Source organism: Phoca vitulina, unplaced genomic scaffold (assembly GCF_004348235.1).
Source record: "Phoca vitulina isolate PV1807 unplaced genomic scaffold, GSC_HSeal_1.0 scaffold40, whole genome shotgun sequence".
Classification (NCBI taxonomy): domain Eukaryota; kingdom Metazoa; phylum Chordata; class Mammalia; order Carnivora; family Phocidae; genus Phoca; species Phoca vitulina.
The window spans coordinates 3,979,918-3,995,501 of NW_022589743.1; the positions used below are offsets into that span (position 1 = coordinate 3,979,918).

Sequence of the window (15,584 nt, forward strand, 5' to 3'; positions counted from 1 at the left end):
GTGAGATTATGCCCTTGACCAGCCTACCTCACAGGGCGCTGTGAGAATCCAACTGGGGGAGGCAGGCCACAGTGCTTTGGGACAGGAGGATCATTATCGTGGGGAGGAAGGGCTTGGGTCTCATCCTCCCGTAAAGGAGCCAGGGCACAGGACAAAGTAGAGATTTGGAGTTGGAAAGCCTGGGTTTCAATCCGGGTCAAACAGCGTGACCCTGGGGCAAGAGACCACATTCGCTTATTGTCTACCTTTCCCAAACACCTTGAGACCTGTTGCTGGTAATGCGTGCAGTGGACCAGCCGGACAGACCCACAGGCTTTCTACTCATTAGCCAAAATAGGAGGATGAGAGGCACTGCTTCCGTGCTTCCCAGTGAGAACAGAAGTGCGGGTGCAGAGAGTTTATATAAATTATAAATCAGGATCTGTGTGAAGGACCATTACTACTGCTAATATCGCATACAGAATAAAGACAACCCATGATATTCTAGTTGGTTAGTAAGGAGGACTCCCAGGCTTGAACCTGATTAGAGGGGGAAAGGGCGTGGAGGTCCCCCATACCTCAGGCTGCTGCCCCAGCCCCCCTCAGCTTACCTTTGTCACTGGGAATGGATGCCAGCTCCTCGACAGCACCCCGGTGTTCCTCGTGGCTGGCCGGGCCCGAAGGCTGGGGGGATGCCAGGGGCACGGAGGGAGAGCCGGCAAGGTTGCCGGGCTCCAGGAGGAGGAGGGGGTGGTCACAGCTGCCACTCTGGGGGGGAGCAGGGGCGCGGTGCCCATCAGGGATATCAAGGATCTGCCAGGGAAGAGGGTGGGGAAGGACTCTCAGGCCCCTCTCTTCTGGCCATGAGAGCGGCAGTGACCCTTAAGCTCCTCCCCTCGCTGTTGTTCTGGCCTCTATCCCTGACACACAATTACACCAGGACATGGCTTTCTCAAGTCACTGAGTTAAGGGAAAGCCCCTCCTATTTCTCCCCTAGCCCTTGCGACCCAATTTAGAATCACATGTTTATTTGTATGGTTTCATCATGGTGACGCCACCAGCAGGCTGTAAGCCTCGAGGGCAGGGACCTTCTCCGGGAACACAAAGATGAAGAACATTTGGGAAGCATGATAGGGGGCGAACCACCAGGACACTAACCACGCAAGCCACTGCAGGACAGGCATGCACATCATTATCACGTATGAAATACCCCCTCCCTGCTTCTTAGCCATCAATGGTAGTTGTACCCACAGCTCACCGAATTGCGAGCAGGTGCCTGGGTGGGTATCAAATCCTACATATACATCAATTAAAAATCAACTAGCAAGTAACTCATAAACTGAGGAGTGTGCCCATTAGAATTATATTAATACTGCCCAACTGGCATTCTCCAATTGTACTGTGTCAGTATAAAAATGTGCCTGAGACGGCAGAAAAGGTAGCAAATAATTCTGCCTGGGAGTGGGGTGGGGGTGGGGGGAGGGGGGAGGCTGCACAGGGGCAACTGGGCATGAAGGATGAATGCAGGTCACCAGGTGGACATGGGGGGAGAGGTGGTTACACAAGCGACTGAGGCACGGGAGGGGGACAGTGATGGTGATGGGGATGAGGACGCAGGGAGCACGGAGCCGGTGCTTTGGCTGAAGAGTGGCGCCGAGCCCCTTCCTCCTGGCTGAGAAGTCTCCCCTCCACTGAGCCCCGCTCCCTCTCTTCCTGCCCAGCACCACAAGCCTGTCCCGGCTCCACCGCCCGGCTCTGCTGTCCTGGTGGCCAAGTCCATTTGAATCTAATGAACCCGATTTGTGTTCCTTGTGCAGGCTGGCGTTTGCACCGCGCTGCTGACGTGGCCACAGCCCGGAGCCCCCAGAGAGCCAGAGTCCCGCCGGCCTGCACCCACACTCAGCAAGCCGCTGGCTCGTCGTGCATCGAGGGCGCGCCCCACTCACCCGCAGCAGCTCCTCTTCACCCTGTTCCTTCACAAACACCTCCTCCAGCTCTTGGTTGAGCCCTTCCAGGCTCCGGTGCAGGCAGGGGCTGAGTCGCAGGACAGGTGACCCTGAGGAGAAGCTGGGAGGGGACGCCTGAGGAGGAGGCAGATGGAGCGGTCACGGAACCCCCCCTCCCCCGAGCCCCGTAGAGTTACTAGTTCTGACCAGGGGGTAATGTCATGTCTACACAGCAGAACCAAGCAAATAAAGGAGGATCTGGGCACGGGGACTGACTGCAATAGGAAAGCTCAGTGGGTTTTTCTCCAGAGGTTAGCGCTTTGGGAGTCTAGAGCGTGGTTCTAGCGCTTGCGGGCTCACCACTGCGTCAATTGTAGGGGGGCGCGGGGGTTGAGGGGAGAGCCATTCGTGAGGGCAAAAAGCCCTTCCAGCCTCACTCAGCGACCCCCAGTTTGTGCCCAAACCACCTAGGCAGCCACGTGGCCATGGGGTGGGCAGCGTGGCAGGCTCAGTCAGCGGCTGTAAGACCCGCGAGGACCTGCCTACACGGGGCCGCCACGGGCGACAACAAGGGGAGCGGGCCCAGGGAGGGGGCGGACACATACATACCCTCAGTGCTCCCCGCACTGCATGGTCCCCTTGCAGGGGGGAGCCCCGCTCCTTCTCTTTCCCGCTGCGGCTTAGCTTTGTCCTCTGCAGCTGTTGCTTCAACTTGGAAATCTGGTAGCCCAGAGATGGGAGGGGGGAGAGGCAGGTGGAACAAAGCTAAAGGGCACGGGGTCCCTCCTCCCCGGCGTGGCTCCCACCGGAGGCCCATGATAATGCGTAAAAGGAAGATGGAAAACCTCCCAAGAGACCTCGGTGAGTTCAGAACTGATGACACGCTCATCAGGCCAGCTGGAGACCTTATTAACTAGATATTTGGTGTTTCTGAATTATCATGTATTCTACGGATCAGTTGGAAATATGAATCAGATGGATCAGTTTCCAAAAATTTCAAAATACGCAATGCCGAAACCATTTTTGTCTTTCACGGATTCCAAAGGCGTGGAATACTACTCTATTAATAGAAATGGGAAATGATGTTTTTGAATTCACTCTTCAAAGTACATTCACAGCTATCTCAAAGGCCCCGGGACCAGGAAGGATGGAAGGATTTCCCCTCATTTTAAAGTAAACTGCACTGAGCAAGGAGCTGATGCTCAAGAAGGAGTATCAGATTTTGTCCTGACTTTCATATCTTGTAACAATTATGCATTATTATCAATGGTTTTGACTATTGTCTCCGTCACATTTGTAATTCTCCACCTACTCGCCCTCAGCTGGAGAAGGCTCAGGAGATGCAGATCTATTTAAATATGGGCCCCAATGAAATAGGATTCAGAGAGGAGATCTGCCGCCCATAGCCATACAAGTTATGACCACTGCCAAGAAGAAAGTGGTTTTAGATCTGCTATCGGGCACCATTCACACCATGACTCCACGCTTAGTGTAAATAACTTGCTTACTCTGATCATTCCGAACTTAAAATTTCCGAACTCCATATTTCCCACTAGCTTTTAACTTGTAGAGCATTCCCTTCACATTTTCTCTGTTCTTGCAACCAAGAGAGGCTCGAGGTGACTCCCAGCGAGTCGGCCCTCAGGGGCCGCCAGTTGGAGTGGCAGGTGGAGCTGGTTTAGGAGCCCGGAATCCCCGTCTGTGTTTCTCTCTATTCAACCTCAGTGACTGGAGTCCTCCTGAGAGAGGGGGAGGGCCAGTGAAAAGTGTTTGGGAACACACAACTATTTTTCTCTTCTAAAAATAAGGCTGGATGGGATGCCTGGGTGGCTCAGTCGGTTAAGCGTCTGCCTTCGGCTCAGGTCATGATCCCAGGGTCCTGGGATTGAGCCCCGCGTCGGGCTCCCTGCTCCGCAGCGAGCCTGCTTCTCCCTCTGCCTGCCGCTCCCCCTGCTTGTGCTCTCTCTCTCTCTCTGTCAAATAAATAAATAAAATCTAAAAAAATTTAAATAAAACAAAAAAAAGGCTGGATGCACAGTTCAGTAGGTGGTAAGGTTGGGGGCTTCCAGTTCCCAGAAACTCACTCGGAACAGCTTATCTGGATACAAGCTCCAAGCAAGCGAGAACAGTGGTGGCTCCCACCCCGCGCTGGGCTGCTGGAGGGCACCAGCGGTCGCTGGCAAAGGCCCTGCCGGCGGAAGGGGCTGGACTCCTAAGCCGGGCCACCAGGACACTGACAGGCAGCTTTGAAGGAGCCATCTCATCCAGAAAAGGCAAGTGAGACCGAAGATGTGAGGCCACTTTGGAGCAGACACATCCACGGTGCTGGGCGTGGACAGGAGGCAGCTGCTGTGGCCAGGGAGTCAAAGGGGGCACATACCTCTTTTCGGTGGTCTGTGCTGCCCCAGGACGCCGAGCGCTTGTGTGTGCAGGAGCTGGCCCGCTCACCTTCCAGCTCTTGCCAGGACAGGGGCGTCTGCAGGGGGAGAAACCCCGTGAGACAGAGCAGCTTCTCGGGCAGGCCCCGGGGAAGCAGCCACTTCCTGGACAGAGGCGGTGGCTCTTTGAAGGCGTCTCTGTCGTCTGGTCATCAGCCTCCTGAACACTGCCCGCCTCTTTTATTCTTTGAGGATTCTCCACCTGCACCGTCACTCTCCCAGTCCACGTCCTCCAGGAAGCCTTCCCTGATGAGCCAACAAGGCCAACCTGCTCTTTACTCTCTTGTGACTTTTACACAGGGATTCTGGCCCCAGCTATTCCAGGTGCTCCCCACGGGACAAGTCCTGCCCCTCCCTCTCCCAACCAGCTCCAGAAGAACACGGGCTCGGGGGACCCCTGGCATCCTCGATTCGTGGACCCTTTATGGGTCCGGCACAAGTTCAGGTTCCTGGGAATGTCGTGAAAAACAAGTTACGAGACGGGACTCCATTAAGCAATCATTATTACTTGGTAAAACAGGAAAAATGTCAGTAGAGGTCCCCCGTCCTCCATCTTCGACCAAAGCAGGAGACTTCTGTGTAGCACAGTGTCTCGAGCTGGTTTCAGGGGGGGCTCTGCACACAGACTTGAAGTCCTCCTGAATAGGCATGGGAGGGGACATTCTCAGGAAGGAGGAAGCCAGAATTCTGAACTCAGCCCTGACCCTGACCCTTTCTGGCTTTATCACAGCTCCTTCTCCTGGGCCCTGTGCTGCCCTTTGTGAGAACAGACCTCTCAGTCGGCCATATCCCCCCGCCTCCTCCCCACTCCCCAGCTGCATAGAAGGCCAAGGGCCCAAGATTGAGGCAGGGGGAGTTGCAGACCCACTTCCTGGGCCCCAACCTGAGGGAGGAAGCTGTTGGCTTAAGCATGAGTTAGAGGAGGACTAGATCACTTCCCACCACCAACACCCCCTACTTCCATTCCAAGGGAGGGGCCCAAGGAGGAATGCTCCAGGGGAACCAGCTCTGACTTCTCTACATGAGCTGCCAAACCATGAGGGCCTGGGAACCATCTCCTCCAACAGATCTGCTGACCTCCCCCGAGAGGCTGTTGCAAACAGAAAAGGGGGAGGATAAGAGGGGGGGAAGAAGAACCCCAACCACTCACTACCCAACAGCTGTGAAGAAGAGCGGCGGGGGGGGGCAGATTGCCCTGTGTGACAGCTGTATGGAGGGGCCACAGGGGACTGAGTCTCCCTGGCTCTTCCTTCTCCCAGCTGCTGACCAGGACCTTTGCCGGGCCATGCGACACAGCCAGGGTGAGACCGCTGCCCCACCCTCTTTCCCTGACAACGCCGCAAGGAAGACGGGCCAGGGCTCCAGTCTTCACACCCCCGTCCTTCAGGAAGAGGGCAGGCAGCGCATCCTTCAGGCCGCAGCCCAAGCCCTCGAGGTAAAGCTGGCTGTGACAGCATTCGGCAACCAAGCGGCTAACTGGTCGACTCCCAAATGCCTGCGTCTCCCCAAACTGGGGTGCCGGCAGCCAGAGCCTGAGGAAAGCTGCCGCACATACTGCAAAGTGAGGAGGAGGGCCCCCTCTCCCAGAGCCCCCTCGGCCCAGCAGACACACAAACGCGCCTCCACTCCCGGAGCTCCAAAGCCAACCCTACAGATCGTTAGCTCTGCTCATCCAAGCTGAGCTCCACGCAAGCCTGCTGTCCCTGGAAGGTGGCCGAGGCCACAGGGGAGGGATGGCGAAGGCTAAGCTGGTGATGCCCATTTCCCTTCCACTAGGAAGGTACCGCACTCACAACAGCCCCATCCAGGCTGTCAGCAGCTCTATTAACATCTCTTGCAGACTCTTCAACTGCCTCCTTCCTTCTGAGATGCGTGAGAGGGTGGAAGGAGAAACGTGGGCTGGCAGCAGAGGCTAGAAAGGATGTGAAAATTCATGCCAAACTGGGATCGTGTCTCTCGGTCCATCTTGCCTCACCTCTCTCTGCTCGGCCACATCCTCCCGCAACCGCTGCTGCCTCTGGGTAAACCATGCTGCCAAGGCTATTGTCCTGCCTCAACACTCGGCCAGCCCCTGGTCACAGATGGCGCCATTTTACCTTCCATCCCACGGGCCCTCTGTGCCCGGCCCTCATTGCATCCAGGCAAACCTAGCTCTGCCTCCTTTCTCCCCTTGCCCTGGACCCCAAGCCTGGCCTCTCCGTCTCAGAGGGCCTGCCCTACCAACTTCCCAGCCTTGCCCGCGGGGAGCCCGTCTAACTTGTCTACCTCGTGCTGACTGCTCCTCGGCCCCACGTCTCCTCCGTACAGATAGGCTCCGAGTATCCATCGTCCACACGCTCAGCGTATAGTTACTGAATGCGCACTGCGTGTCAGGTACCATTCCAGGGCTGGCAACACAGCAATGCACAAAACAACAAAAATTCTTGTCCCCTTTGAGTTTACGTTCTAGTTGGGGACATAGTTGAAACAGTGATAAGTACTAAGAGGAAAACACAGCAACAAAAGGAGATAGGAATGCTGGGCAGGGGAACATGACTTTAAATGTCAGGGACATCCTCAATGAAAGAGTAACATCTGAAGGAAAACGTGAAGGGGATGTGGGAGTGAGCCATGTGGGTATCTAAGGTAACAGTGATCCAGACAGAGGGACTAGCAAGCGCAAAGGCCCTGAGGCAGGAGCAAGCCTGGTTTGTTTGAGAATGATAAGGAGGCCAGTATGGCTGGAGCAGAGTGAGCAAGAGGCAAAGCAGTAGATGAGGAGGTCAGTAGGTGTGATAGCCTGAAAAATGGCCCTACAAAGATACCAGGTCCCGATCCCTGGAACCTATAAGTGTTACCTTATATGGTAAAGTTTTTGCAGATGTGATTAAGTTTGGATCTTGAGATGGGAAGATTATCCTGGATTATCCAGACAAATTAGGCCATTACAAGTGTCCTTATAAGAGAGACAGGGGCAATCAGACACACACGGAGAAAGATAAGGGGATGTGACCACAAAGGCAGACACTGGAGTGATGTGGCCACAAGCCAAGGAACGCTGGCAGCCACAGAAGCTGGAAGATGCAAGGAATGGATCTCTCAGCGAGTCTCCAGAGAGTGCGCAGCCCTGCCAACACCTTGATCTTGGCCCAGTGAAACAGAATTTGACTTCTGGCCCCCAGACCTGTGAGAGAATAAGGTTTGTTGTTTTAAGCCATGAAGTTTGAGGTCATTTGTCACAGCAGCCCCGGGAAGCTAACACAGTAGGTCATCCTGTGTATGAAGCTGCGTCCATGCTGGCTTTGAGCATCTGTAAGACAGGCTCATGCACAGGTGTGGGCTTTGGCCCCTCCGACTCAACGGGGCATGTCAAGAGTGGGGACCATGCCCTGCTCCCTAGTTCCAGTGCATCTGGGTAGACGGGCCGCTTCACCTCTGGGTCTCACCACAGAGGTCTGAGCCAAGGTCTCCCTGGGGCACAGAAAGGCTCCCCTTCGAAGAGTGCCCCTTTATGGCACAATAAGGGTCGAGCCATGCGGCAGGACGGCAATGGAAGGAGTCGCTCCACATGATCCTTTGGAAGTGGAGTGGAGCTTGAGCTTTTGGTCAGCAGATCAAAACATCGTATTTGTCAAGGGGATTCATGCACTGGAACAGATTTATTTTAACACCTTGGCCCAAGGGGAGCAGCTGAGAGACAAGCAGGACCATGTACTAGCCCTGAGTGACATCAGCCACCTGTGCAGATGACGCTCGAATTATGCACAACTGGATGTGGGTCAAACCCAGGAAGCCTTGCCTGGGCTTCTGAGCTCTCAGAGCCACATGCGGAAGGATAAGTGGGTGTGGGGGTGGAGGACAGCTGTCCAAAGAACAGCCCGATAGAACAAGAAGACAGGGGTGGGATGGAGCCAAAAACCCTCCAAACTAGAACCTGTTTCTCTGACCCCAACCCAACTCAGTTTCTACCTGGACTCCCAGGCAAGGGTCCCGGCCCTGCTGTCTCCAGGGACCTTGGTGGAGCCAGTTAGGCCCTGGAAACACAGCCCCATATACCTATGCAGGGACCAAGAACAGTGTGGTGCCTGGCCTGGTACAGAAGATGCTCTGGAACTACGTGTGGAACATGACATTCGGCAGGGAATCAGCCCCTGGGGGACTCTGGCGAAACACAGGCAGGAAAAGGCTCTCTGAGGGTGGTCCGCTGGCCCGAGCCAGGAACTCCGGCTGGAGGTGGCCAAGGCCACCGTCCCTGGCCCTCCAGTGACTATGTAACCCTCAGATTTTCCATCATGGACCCATTTTCAAATATTCTGTGCTGCTGTCAAACCATATGCTGACCAACTGGTCCTGCTCGCCAGTTTGGAAAACAGGCACCATGCCCAGGCCCCCACACCCAGAAAGCAAGCCTGTGATGGGCAGACTCGATCATGTGTCATCACTAAACGCCGAGGCACTGGCTTGGGAAAAAGAGTAATGAAAGGAAAGAACACACAGTAGGGAAAAGTCCCAGAAAGGGACGTCCTCCTCAACAAAGAAGGCCGCCTCTGCCTCTGGCCTACAAGACACTCTCGGAGATTTGTCAAGGACTTCAGCTATTTTTTTCCTCCATCGGATAAATCAAGCCTAAAGAAGAAAGTCCATGCTAGAGGCTTCCGCACCTCCCCTGGAGCATGTGGAGGAAGCAGGGCTGGGATAAGCAGCACAGGGGGCCGGGCAGAGCGGGAACCCAGGGTCCCGTCTGTCTGCAGGATGAGACCAGCAGGGGAACTGTGCTCAAACAGTCATTCCAGCTGTGGTGAGACCACTTCCTCCCTGCAGAAGAGTGCACGGAGACACGAGTGCTTTGCACAGCAAGACAGGAGGTGGAGATGGTACCCCGCCCTGGCCCGCCACTAGCAGGGCCAGCCCAGAGCACTTGGTGGCCAGCTCGGGTTTACCAGCTGACCTGGGGACAGGGCGGTCCAGAGAGGGGAAAACGTATTCAGATTGGCCTGCAGAATCCTGACAAAGTCCTCCAAGACACAAAGAACCTCCTTCCGATGATGGGGACTCCATCCAGGAGCCTTGCTAGTCCTCCCCAGCTGGCCGCTCTGTGCCCCACTCCCGCTGCACCCAAGCTCTTCCTTGGGCTCACCAAGCTTGTCTCTGGGAGACCTGGGCAGCTCTCTCCCATTGCTCTTCCTGGCTCAGAACACGCAGAATTTCACAGGACACCCAATTCCCCAAATAAGACTCAGCCACCTCTCTTCCTCCCCTGCCCCAAATAACTTGGGTAGCCATCTTGCGAGGAAGACTCGAGAATGCAGCACGCTTGGCTATCTAAATGGCAGGTGCTCTGTGTCTGCGGCCCAGGTCAGAAACTTGCTTGGAACGGGCAGGGTTCTTGTTTCCTCTAGGAGGTTCAGCCCAACTATGGTGCTGCCCTCACTACAAGGCATGTCCCCAGGAACGCCACGGCTGACGTGGTCTCCAAACACCACACTCGAGCTGCTGGCTCTGGGGTGGGGGGTGGGAGGGCAAACAGGAGGACAGAAGTGAGGGCCTGCCTGCCAGACACAGTAGAAGTGCTACACTGGTGTGTCTGGAAGAGAAGGGGCAGGAAGCAGGGGTAGGGCTCAGAGAAATGAGGGAAAGGTGCTGGCCTCAATCTATTTTTTTTTAACAACATAAAAGCTTTCAAGGACTTTGGTAAATCTTGCCTCCCCACCTTCCCTCTACCCTTGTCCATGCCCCTTGTATCTAGCCCGTTCTGGGGATATGCCCATGCTCTGGAGAGAAGGAACAGCAATCATTTAGAGAGAGGTCAGCAGAGCCTCAGGTCTTCCTGGTGTAATGCCAGTGTTGAAGGAGGTAGTTTGTGTCAGGCTAGGGGGGGCTCGAACAGGAATTTGACTGGAGTCCAAAATCCAGAAGCAGAAAATTCCCAGAAGACCAGGATTGAAAGATGGGCAGAGCGCATATTTTGGTTTGGATGCCTACGTTGATCAGAATTCTCCTACCTCTTGACTCCAGCCACAATATTGACAGGTTGCTAAGAGTTCCTCGAGGGCTGGAGCCCATCCCGGGAAAAGAGGAAAGCTGCACAGCTTGGCCTTGCCAGACCCACGGAGGCGCATCGCTGACCTCTGTCTTGCTGTGGCAAGAAGCCCAGACTTGTTATATAAAAGATCTGGCCTGCAGCTGGAGCCCGAGCAAAAACACATAGCCTAGAGCCCAGGCCTCTAAATCCCGCCAGGGAACATCTGAGGCCAACCCTCCCTTGAGTTGACAAAGAGAACACTCTCCAAGGAGTGGGGTAGAGGCTTCCTAGAAGGTTGGTGGCCGGAAGTGACAGAGATGGGGAGAGGTGGGAAGCCCGCACCCAACAAAGGGGGATGCACTCATGAGCTTGCACACCAGAAGCAGCCTCGGGTCCTGTCCTCCGGGAAGCCCTACTTGACTAGATACATTGTTTGGATTAAACACTACTCTCCAAAGAGAAGGGGGTGTGTACTCCAGGCCTATGAGGGCAAAGCAGAAGCCATCTTACTCAGCCTTTCCCAGGGATGCAGGAAACAGCAGTGCCTGGGGCTCCAAGGAAGCAGGCCCCCGCCGTCCACCACTCGAGTCTGTCCTCCCTTCACTTTCTGTTTGTAGATCTAAAGAGGGCCACTGATCTCAGCTGCAGCAAATTCTTGTTGGTTCAAGGTGGGGCATTCCCATGAGAATTCCTCTCCTCTAAACCATGCCAAACATTTGGCCCCATCTCATCCCTTGGCTGTCTGTTCACTGGCCTTCATGGAACTGGCATCCAGACTCACAGAGGCCAAATCTTGTTCTCATTTCCTTATCCTTCATTCCGACATGCTGAGAACAGTACTGGGCATTTAGATGTTCACTAGCAACATTTGAAAATGGATCTCACTAAAATAAATAAATAAAAGAAGGGGACCAACGGGACATGCACAAAAGAGGAGGTAGGGGACGTGAGTGCACGGAACACTTTCACGCTTGGCTGTCACTCCACCTGCGAGCAAGAAGAGTGGGCACACGCTCCCGGCTTGCAAAGGAAGAGCCGACTTGCCCAGGACCCCCAAGATACAGGGCCGCTTCTGAGCCCCTGTTCTTCCCACCCTGTTTCCTCTTTTCTGAGAACAACTCATTTGTTCTGAAGTCAAACAGGCATGGGTTTAAACTGTATCAAAAGAGAAAAGACTGGACTCTGAACAACTGCTAAGAATGTTGAAGTCCTGAATCAGATTAAGATATATCTTTGTATGGGGGCGCCTGGGTGTCTCAGTCGGTTGAGTGTCTGACTCTTGATTTTGGCTCAGGTCGTGATCTCAGGGTCGTGAGATCGAGCCCCGAGTTGGGCTCCGTGCTCAGCTGGGAGTCTGCTTGGAATTCTCTCTCTCCCTCTGCCCCTCCCCACCCCTGCAGGCACGCTCTCTCCCTCTCTCTCTCAAATAAATAAATAAATCTAAAAAAAAGAGAGACAAAATTTTACACAGGAGACGACTCCTTGCTCCGGTCAACACTATCTTATTCAAAAACTCTGGGAAGCCTGGAGTTTGGGTGGATTATCTGCGGAGATTCCTTCCAAGTTTAGGATTCTTATTGAAAAGACTGCCAGGGGGCGCCTGGGTGGCTCAGTCGTTAAGCGTCTGCCTTCGGCTCGGGTCATGATCCCAGGGTCCTGGGATCGAGCCCCGCATCGGGCTCTCTGCTCTGCAGGAAGCCTGCTTCTCCCTCTCCCACTCCCCCTGCTTGTGTTCCCTCTCTCACTGTGTCTCTCTCTGTCAAATAAATAAATAAAATCTTTAAAAAGAAAAAAAGAAAGAAAAAAAATAATAATAAATAAAAAAAAAAAAAAAAAAGAAAGAAAGAAAAGACTGCCAGGAAGAAAAATACTGACAGAGAGGACCTGGGCTCCAAAGGACTCGAACGGGCCCAGTGGACTCCCATGGGCTGCTGGCTAGGGCTTGAGTCTTCATTATCTGAGAGCTTTCCACTCTTACTGCTCCAGCAGGATCTATCCAGGCTCAACACACTTTTGGGGCCTCTCTCCCAGTTGTCTGGGGAATACAAACTCAGTTGAATGTTGGCTTGCTTAATTTTAGAAAGGTAAATCTCATTTTTGAAAACCTAGAAGAGATTCCAAAGTCAACTCTTGCTTACCCACACACGAATACTCATAGCCAGACTGGAAAACCCAGATTGACTTCTCTCTTCCACCAGCCAGGTGGAATGCAAACTCGTTCTCACGTAAGTTTACAGAGAAAACCAAGCTGGTAAATATCAGATGCTGAAAAGCCATATGGTGAAGATATGCAGCCAAAACCCAGGACAGATCATTTCAGTGACCGAGAGTTGGTAAGTAGACCAAAGGTCTCCTCAGCCAGCCCCCACCCCCCATCCTTATCCCCTTAGGAGAGCACGTCATTACCTGGGTGGCTTTGTCATTGGTACAGCAGGTGAAGGCCCCATCGGCATCTCGTGGCCACTGGCCCAGAAGGTAGGAGCTGAGGATGGTGTCCAGGGAGAATGTACGCCGGACCTGGGGTGGCTGAGGCCTACACACTGACTTTTCTGGGGCCACGGAGCATGGGACGCTGGCTGGAAGAGAGCACAGCCCGCACACCTTGACATCAGCATGGAGGAAGGAGACGAGGTAACCAACCTTCTGTCTCCTAGGAAAGCCTCACCTGACGGCCATGTCTTCACTTGTATACACCTCCCTCCTAAAAGATTCTTTGAAGCGGCCCATAAAAGCAAATACAGTCTGACCAGAGCTTTTCTGACTTAACCAGCTGGCCTTTATCACTGGAAACAATTTACATCATTTTACTTTAGACAAGGGGTTACTTTATAAATGTCTTCTATCTTTTTCCTGTTCCTAGTGGACTATGAGCCCTGAACTCCTAAGTCTCGGATTGAGTTCCAGAGAGCAGGACTGTTTCCCATCATTAACGAGGGAACTCTAAGGGGCCCCAAACCAATCTTTCATCCCTTGCTCTCCCTCTCTCCAGCACCCACCGCAGGGCTCCTAAGCACTGCACAAATTCAACCCAATTAACTGAAGGACTCTTCATACTTCCTTCATGACTGGTTAGCTCAGGGAACCTAGGTGACTGAGACAAAGAGAACAATAGAACTCCTTTCAACCATCCGGGATGGAGGAATCCAGCTTAGGAAAATCAGTCTTTTGGTTCCCTCCTCTGTCTCCCCTCTTCTGGCTAAATGGGACAAAAATAAAGCAATTATAAATCCATCTATTTAATTTTTACCTTGGTTAAAGCTTTTTGGGAGAAGGTAAAAATTGAGACTGTTGATAAAATGTAAGGGTTCTGGAATCATCTGTAAGTTTCAATCATCTGTCTGGGTTGACCCTGCTTTCCACGGCCACATTCAAAACATTCTACTATCTTAAGATCTGTAAAGCCTCTTTCCTTTAACAGAGCAAAACATTTTCACATCTGTAGTAATCCCTTGATAATTCATGTGTGCATTTAGGATCGTAGGTATAAATAAACTTTAAGAGCTTTATATTAAAACGACACCAACAGGTTGGCAGTTCCTCAAAAAATTAAACATAAAATTACCATACAATCCAGCCATTGCGCTTCTAGGTAAATATACAGAAGAACCAAAAGCAGGGTCTTGCGCACTCATGTTCATAGCAGCGCTATTCACAACAACCGAAAGGTAGAAGCAACCAGATGTCCATCGACATATGAATGGATAAACCAAATGTGGTGTATACATGCGATGGATCATTAATCTCAAAGGGGGATGAAATTCTGATACATTCTGCAATACAACGAAACTTCAAAACATTATACTAAGTGAAATAAAACAGACACAGAAGGACTAATATTGTATGATTCTACTTCTGTGAGGCAAAGTCATAGGGACAGAAAGTAGAATAGAGGTTATGAGGGACTTAGGGGGTGAAGGGAATGGGGAGTTATTATTTATGGGCACAGAGTTTCTGCTTGGCATGATGACAATGTTCTAGAAATGGATAGTGGGGATGGTTGCACAATATCGTGAATGTACTTAATGCCACTGAATTATGAACTTAAAATGGTTAGACGGTAAAATTTATGTTAAGCATTTACCATGATAGAAAAGCAGATGCTAAAACACTGTATATTCTCCAAATCCATCTTTGTATTTACACACATTTTGACATAGTAGTAACCAATGTGAAATATACATTATGTTCTCCTTTGTTCTACCCATTTCATGTACCCATTTCCAGGTATCAACAATCTACATATTTGTCATTTCCAATGACTACATGACATCCCCCTAGGTTGGTATACGGTTGTCCACTTGAGGGGTTTCCCTGCCCACAATCTAGATATCACAAATGTTACTGCATGGATAACTTTCAGTCTGTTTTTATCTAATTCCTGGCATATTTCTGAGTCCTCTCCCTCAGCTAGCATATGTGTTCATTTAAAAGAAAATGACACATTGCAAAAGTAGTAAGTGTGAATTGCAGAAAGGTCAGGAAATATATAAACAAAAAGAAAAACCTCGAATCTCAACATCCAGAGATAATCACTGCAATACTATGAGAGAGATCCTTGTCAGCCTGACTGCTCTGTGTAGGTTTTAAAATAAAAAATGGGACCATACTATATATATTGTTTTGCAATATGTTTTCACCTTATACCATGAACCCTCTTCCAAATAATATATATTGACCTACAAGATATCCTTTTAAAAGATCTTAACATTTCTGTTAAAACTCTTCAAAGGCTCGTTTTCAAAGACAGTAGCCAAAGGCCTCATGTTCTGGTCCTACTTACCTTTCCTGTACATTTCACTCCTCTTCAAGGTCTCTATGTCCTGGACAAGCTGTACTATGAACCATTTCCCACCCATGTCCTATGTCTTCCCTCCTCTGAGGTTTTGCATAGGTGCCCAGAGTTGAAATCTGCCCCATGCGTTGGGGCCAGCCTGCCTTTACACCCACAAAGCCTTCTGGATTCCCTGGAAGGATTTTCTGATTTTCCCCAGCACTTTGTACTCTTCTAGTACTTAGAATCCTCTCTCTTGGATTATGGGTATTTTAACTCCTAGATAATAAACAACCTGCGGCCAAGGACTGTCTCTAATTTATCTTTGTACCCCACACAGTGCTGAGAACATAGGGCTGGTGTTTGGCAGATGCCTAAGTACTCATATAAAATCAAAAAACCGTTACTACAAGGGAACACCTGCTCTAATTACATCATGGATTCGAAGT

General features: G+C 51.8%; 1 protein-coding gene across 1 annotated transcript in view; it reads right to left on the bottom strand.

Moving 5' to 3' along the window:
* Nucleotides 1-15,584, bottom strand: part of FAM117A (family with sequence similarity 117 member A) — a 42,221-nt gene that overhangs the window by 5,078 nt on the left and 21,559 nt on the right. The window contains exons 2-6 of the mRNA XM_032428861.1: nt 12,771-12,940; nt 4,306-4,401; nt 2,535-2,645; nt 1,926-2,060; nt 591-792 (exon numbers count right to left, since the gene is read on the bottom strand). Of these exons, the coding sequence (XP_032284752.1) occupies nt 591-792; nt 1,926-2,060; nt 2,535-2,645; nt 4,306-4,401; nt 12,771-12,940 (714 nt within the window). The remainder of the gene's footprint in view (nt 1-590; nt 793-1,925; nt 2,061-2,534; nt 2,646-4,305; nt 4,402-12,770; nt 12,941-15,584) is intronic.